The 7,679-nt window shown below is 42.7% G+C and overlaps 1 protein-coding gene across 1 annotated transcript; it reads right to left on the reverse strand.

The window, feature by feature from the left end:
• Window positions 1–8: 8 nt before the first annotated feature.
• On the reverse strand, window positions 9–7,117 carry LOC107740763 (uncharacterized; the record flags this gene model as incomplete). The annotated part of the gene is made up of 5 exons (XM_016553269.1): window positions 6,942–7,117; window positions 3,880–3,989; window positions 1,067–1,151; window positions 215–413; window positions 9–128 (listed from the first exon to the last, which is right to left on the reverse strand). Coding segments are annotated over exons 1-5 (690 nt in total), but the record flags the coding sequence as incomplete, so codon positions are not given.
• Window positions 7,118–7,679: the final 562 nt, after the last annotated feature.

Genomic DNA, 7,679 nt, shown 5'->3' on the forward strand with positions numbered 1-7,679 from the left:
TGTGTGAGTGTGTGTGTGTGTGTGTGAGTGTGTGTGTGTGTGTGTGCTGCATGAATCACCTTCTTGATGTTGCTCTCTGGGTTGAATCCACATTCAAACCCGTGTGGGGACACGGAAGTATGAAAGCCCTGCGATTTAACAGGATATTTTAGCTTCGCGATCATGCAGATGCACAGAGCATATAGCATGTTTCAGTGGCGTTCTGATCGCTTACCATGGCATTTTCTCCCCAGTCGGTCAGGCTGTAGTCCACTGTGATCTCCTCGCCTTTGGCAATGTCTCGAATGGCTATGACGACGAGCCGGACCTGACTCCCACAATGCACCTCTCTAATCCTACAGTTGGGCGGGGGGTGGAAGAGCACAGGGCCGCGGACGCCGCTAGCGCCCTCTTCAGCCAGCTCTGGCACACTGCTGGCCACAAACACACAGTACATTCAGAGTCAAAATTGCGAAATATAAACTCAGAATTACGAAAAAAGTTAGAATTGCATGACAAACTAACAATTACAATAAAAAGTCAGAATTGCTAGATGTAGTCAGAATTATGAAAAAAGTCAGAATTGTGTGACAAACTAACAATTACAAGAAAAAAAGTCAGAATTGCTAGATGTAGTCAGAATTATGAAAAAAGTCAGAATTGCTAGATGTAGTCAGAATTATGAAAAAAGTCAGAATTGCTAGATGTAGCAATTACAAGAAAAAAAGTCAGAATTGCTAGATGTAGTCAGAATTATGAAAAAAGTCAGAATTGTGTGACAAACTAACAATTGTGAGTGGCGAGATAAACTCAGAATTACAAAAAAAACATTAGACTTGCATGGCATAAACTAGCAATTACAATAAAAAAGTCAGAATTGCTAGATTTTTAAATTTGCAATTCTGAGGGGGAAATAAAATCTGAATTGAGACAAGTTTGCAATGACTCTTCTTATATTTTTATTCTGTGGTGGAAATAAGCTTCCAGATTAAGAACGCAAACGTTTCTGGTGTTCAGAATGATGTGCGCTGATGAATGGAGCGTTAACGAAGCAAGCCGTGCCCCTGGCGTGACTGTGTGAATGTACCAGAGCTGTGCCGGGTCGGTGAGGTAGTATGGGCTTCCCGGCGGAGGAAGACCATCTCCAGCTCCCTCTGCGTACTGCTCATCCCCTACACAAACACAAACACACCAACCCTCAGCAGCCCACATATGACACAATGGCCACAATTATCTAGTTTTTTTTAAACTGAACAGTTTACTGAACCTGTAGACAAAATAAATCTGTATTGTTTTGTTTTGTATCATATTTGATCCATCAGGCTTTCATGGCTCATAGAGTCTAATAAAGTGAGAATATGGAGAAAAACAGCTCAGTTTTATTCAGAGGCCAAAAATATGAATTTGCTACAGATGCTGATATTTATATGATGAAATTCTGCTGCTTGTGATGTAAATCAATGAGATCTTTCTAACAGTACAGCAGATACTGACATAAAATGATCTAAATATCAGTGGTCGGTGGTCGCTCTATATCTCCAGTAATAAGATGAGATGTAAATGCTCCAAACATATAATGCAGTGATTGAGAGCTGAAGAAATAAAGGCTCCTCAGAAGATGTGAGATGTTCTGGAGGCTTGTGAAGATCATTCCTCCGCTGAGGAACAGTGAAAGTAAAGCTTCTGGAAACAAACGCTCCTCAAAAGATCCTGAGGATCAGATTTGAGACTCTAAAACATGATTGATGGAGAATCAACTAAAGCTGAGCTGCTTCAGTCCAGTAAGAGTTCATCTGGAGATATTACTGCAGTTATTCTGACCTTTACTTGATAAAAAACAGTCAAGATTTGACAGCAGAAACACTCGTGAAGCGTTTCTACAATTACACTAAAAGAGCTTTGACTGGATAAAACACTCGAAACTCTCGATCAGAGACAGAAGACATGCAGGAGATCCAGTGTGAAACAGCAGAGTTTGATCATGTTGATCATTTAGAGGCCTTGTGTATCAAATATGATACAGTAGACTTTACAGTGTTAAAAAAATTCCTCAAGAAACTGAAAATCAAAACTTCAATAATTCCTAAATATGTTAAATAACAGAAACATCCCATTTTATTAACTTTACTGCTGCCCTTCAATGATCCAGTTCAGCCATACGAATAAGCAAAAATGACTTTACATAAACATAACATTTGTAGTGTTGAACTTTCTTCTCCTGCGTCCTGTGCTTAATGCAATCCAGAGAAAAAGTAACACGAAATTAATGCATTACCTTGCATAAAAAGTAACTAAGTAAAGCAATTAGTTACTTTTTAGGGAGTAATGCGATATTGTAATGCATTACTGTTAAAAGTAATGCAATTGTTCACACGTGTTCACTCTCACATCGCCTCCTGCTGGACATCAAGCTACGTTTCTTCTTCCCGTTTCACAAATTGTTCGTTTTTATATTAATACTTATTATGCATACGCATCTTCTTTGTGACGTGTTAAATTAAACCTTTAAGAAAAAATAAATAAAAAGAAGACTTTAAACCACAATTTCCCTTTTACGCAAATTATTTCAACGTGCTTTTAATTTAAAGACTTTTAATTTGTAACAGCCCCTCAATAAGGAACTTCCGCCGCGCGTGTCGCTCAGTTGATGACGCTTCTTCGGTAGCTTCCTGTGCGTTTTCTCTGGCCGTTCTGCTGTTCACACACGTCTGATCATGTTGGGCAAAATAATCGGACAGAAATACGTGTCTATCGCGAAATCATGGTAAGAACATGGTAAAGCTCCGTACAGCAGGAGGACTCTGCTCTTTTATTAATATGATGTGTTGGTTTTTATTAATAGCGTTGTCCTTGTGGCGACCTGACTAGCATGCTAACGAGCTCAGGTCACGAGAAAACACACTAAACTTTACTGTCGTGCTCTTTCCACTCTTTCTTTTGCTTTGTAGAGTATATATTATTTATCTGATAGTGTAGTGTGTGTTTATGTGGAGCTATTTGTGTTTTCTTATCTATGTTTATTGGCGTGATTGTTGTTCGCAGTAGTCATCAATACAAACGATAAAAAGGCAAAATGCATCTTACACTGTTCAATAAGATAAAAAAAAAAATCAGGAATATCTTTAGGATTGTTTTACAGCCTGTCTGACCTTCAGTTTTATTTCCTTTGTCTTGAAATCCCTTCATGTTCTGGTTTATAGCATTGTTTATAGTAACATTAATAATAGAACCTTAACCTCTAACTGCATTAATTGCTGTTTGATTCTGTTTTGATAATCTTGTTTTTTTCTTAATGGTTTTAAAATAAACGTGTGTCTTTAACCCTGTAAAGTCAGAGACTCAAACTGAGCAAACTATATAATTTGGTGCAGATGCTGATATTTATATGATGATATTCTGATGCTTGTGATTTTAAATCAATGATATGTTTATTACAGTAGAGCAGATACTGACATAAAATGATCTAAATCTCAGTCGTGGCTCTATATCTCCAGTAATAAGATGAGATTGAAATGATCCAAACATATAATGCAGTGATTGAGAGCTGAAGAAATAAAGGCTCCTCAGAAGATGTGAGATGTTCTGGAGGCTTGTGAAGATCATTCCTCCGCTGAGGAACAGTGAAAGTAAAGCTTCTGGAAACAAACGCTCCTCAAAAGATCCTGAGGATCAGATTTGAGACTCTAAAACATGATTGATGGAGAATCAAGTAAAGCTGAGCTGCTTCAGTCCAGTAAGTGTTCATCTGGAGATATTACTGCAGTTATTCTGACGCTTACTTGATCAAAACCAGTCAAGATCTGACACGAGAAGTGTTTCTACAATTACACTGAAAGAGCTTTTACTGGATAAAACACTCTAAACTCTCAGGATGGATGCAGTAGATGAGTGTTTCAGTACCTGGGCTGTAACTGTGTTCAGACAGACTCTCCTCCTCGTCCTCCGTCACATACACCGCTCTTTCACACACCTTCACCGGCGTCCCCTTCCTCTTCCTGCCACACACTCGCCTGTGCAGAACACACACACCCCGTCAGACCATCACACGCACACACTCGCCTGTGCAGAACACACACACCCCGTCAGACCATCTCACACACACACACACACACACACTCGCCTGTGCAGAACACACACACCCCGTCAGACCATCTCACACACACACACACACACACACTCGCCTGTGCAGAACACACACACCCCGTCAGACCATCTCACACACACACACACACACACACTCGCCTGTGCAGAACACACACACCCCGTCAGACCATCTCACACACACACACACACACACACTCGCCTGTGCAGAACACACACACCCCGTCAGACCATCTCACACACACACACACACACACACTCGCCTGTGCAGAACACACACACCCCGTCAGACCATCTCACACACACACACACACACACACTCGCCTGTGCAGAACACACACACCCCGTCAGACCATCTCACACACACACACACACACACACTCGCCTGTGCAGAACACACACACCCCGTCAGACCATCTCACACACACACACACACACACACTCGCCTGTGCAGAACACACACACCCCGTCAGACCATCTCACACACACACACACACACACACTCGCCTGTGCAGAACACACACACCCCGTCAGACCATCTCACACACACACACACACACACACTCGCCTGTGCAGAACACACACACCCCGTCAGACCATCTCACACACACACACACACACACACTCGCCTGTGCAGAACACACACACCCCGTCAGACCATCTCACACACACACACACACACACACTCGCCTGTGCAGAACACACACACCCCGTCAGACCATCTCACACACACACACACACACACACTCGCCTGTGCAGAACACACACACCCCGTCAGACCATCTCACACACACACACACACACACACTCGCCTGTGCAGAACACACACACCCCGTCAGACCATCTCACACACACACACACACACACACTCGCCTGTGCAGAACACACACACCCCGTCAGACCATCTCACACACACACACACACACACACTCGCCTGTGCAGAACACACACACCCCGTCAGACCATCTCACACACACACACACACACACACTCGCCTGTGCAGAACACACACACCCCGTCAGACCATCTCACACACACACACACACACACACTCGCCTGTGCAGAACACACACACCCCGTCAGACCATCTCACACACACACACACACACACACTCGCCTGTGCAGAACACACACACCCCGTCAGACCATCTCACACACACACACACACACACACTCGCCTGTGCAGAACACACACACCCCGTCAGACCATCTCACACACACACACACACACACACTCGCCTGTGCAGAACACACACACCCCGTCAGACCATCTCACACACACACACACACACACACTCGCCTGTGCAGAACACACACACCCCGTCAGACCATCTCACACACACACACACACACACACTCGCCTGTGCAGAACACACACACCCCGTCAGACCATCTCACACACACACACACACACACACTCGCCTGTGCAGAACACACACACCCCGTCAGACCATCTCACACACACACACACACACACACTCGCCTGTGCAGAACACACACACCCCGTCAGACCATCTCACACACACACACACACACACACTCGCCTGTGCAGAACACACACACCCCGTCAGACCATCTCACACACACACACACACACACACCCCGTCAGACCATCACACACACACACACACACACACACCCCGTCAGACCATCACACACACACACACACTGAACAAGTTTCGTACAAACAGAAACCACACAGGACCACTTCATGACACAACGCAGAAACAATGTAATAAAACTGCACTGCTGTAAAAACTAAATGTGAGTCTGATATGATAATGCAGAATGAGAATGATTCAGTGTTCTGACTGACTGATTCAGAATAGTGACTCTGTCGATTCAGGAATCAGTTTGACTTAAAAAAAAAAATGTATAATAGTAAGAAATAAATGATTATAATAACATCTAAGAAAACAACTCCGCCAACAGGAAACGCTCTCAAAAGGTTCTCTCAAAGTTACGAACAAACGTTCGTTCCAGTAACGTTAATATAATATTCATTCAGAGTTGTCTGGTCTTTAATAACGCTATTTATTCATCGCTCACGGAACGTTTTTAGTTGCAAACCATTTAATAAACGCTACGCTATTATCTGTTCAGAGAACATTCAAAAGCAACGTTCCCATAACGCTTGCAAAATCATAAGCTGGAGCACCTAACAAACAAGAAGAAACGTTTTAAAACATAAGAGGACTTGAACATTCAGAAATAGCATGTTCATAACTTATGGGAACGTAAGAAAAACGTTCTTAGAACATATTGGTTAGCTGGGAATAATATGATGACAACAATAATAGACACAAACTTTATTATTACTATATTAAAAATGTGTTTTACGTGTTCAATTGCTTCGTAATCTAAGAATTGCATATATAATGACAACAATAATACTAACTGAAACTATTATTATTGTATTTGAAATGCATTTTATGTTTTACCTGTTTGGCTATTTCGTTATTGTATCAAATACAGCAATAAACCAAGTAAACCGGGTTTCGCATATCGATTATCGAACATAACCGCATAAAAATACCGCGCGGATCCGGTTGCCATGGTGAACTGCTGTAACGGTCGCTCCGCAGCAGTGTCTATGCACGCGCACTCGCGCAGTGTTTTGCTAATCGTTCGAGTCTCCGCCGCTCGCGACATTAACGCGCCCCGGTAAAGCGGAACGGCAAAATAACGCAGTGCAGACACGCGCGAGCTCGGAGTAACGGCCGCGGGGGGTGTTTCCTCTCGTCGCGGCGTGTGCGCGAGCATAACAGAACCGGACCGGCTAACCGCTAGCACGCGCGCTAATCCGAGCGTTCCCCGCGAAACCAACGCCACGACTCGGTTCTCCGGAGAGAGCGACTGACCCGCGCGGCGGCGGCGGCGGCTTTCCTCCATCCCCGTCGCTGTCGAGGGTCGGGGGCTCCCGGTAATCGAACGGCGACCGCACGCTCTCCGCCATTAGCGCTGCTCCGGTGCGCATGCGCAGCAGCTCCGCCTGGCCAGGCCCTGAGATGGGCTCCGTCAACATAAACACTTCCATCGGTTCATTATTATTATTATTATTATTATTATTAATGACCGCAGCGCACAGTCACGGCAAACCCGACAATATCAAGGCATTAGAGAGAAAATACAAGCCTTGAAAAATAAATGCAATCTTAAAATGTTAAGGGGTTTGCTAGGCTCTTTTCTAGAGCTGGGCTCTTATTTTATGATACTCCTAAAATTGATAATATGAAATATATTTAATGGAATAGAAATATAATACAAATATAATTCCTCTAAATCTGTCTGTAAACATTGTTATTGCTCACTATTACGATGTTTATTTTTGTGTTTCTGTGCATTCACAGTATATAACGGTATATTGAGTAGTACTAATGTACTTATGTAAAAATGTAGTATTCTGAGGCGCTACTTTTATTTACACTTTATTATTACAAGAGTAATGCATTTATTTATAAAATGGACATCAACTTTAAAGTGTGATTTTGTTTTTTTATGTTTTATTATATATTAAAATATATTACAAATAAATAAATATCCCTTATTAATGCCTAAAAAACTAAAGTAAAGCAATCCTAAAAAGCAGTGACAATTTC

The sequence above is a fragment of the Sinocyclocheilus rhinocerous genome, unplaced genomic scaffold (assembly GCF_001515625.1).
Source record: "Sinocyclocheilus rhinocerous isolate Xijiao unplaced genomic scaffold, SAMN03320098_v1.1 scaffold1456, whole genome shotgun sequence".
In the NCBI taxonomy this organism is placed as follows: Eukaryota; Metazoa; Chordata; class Actinopteri; order Cypriniformes; family Cyprinidae; genus Sinocyclocheilus; species Sinocyclocheilus rhinocerous.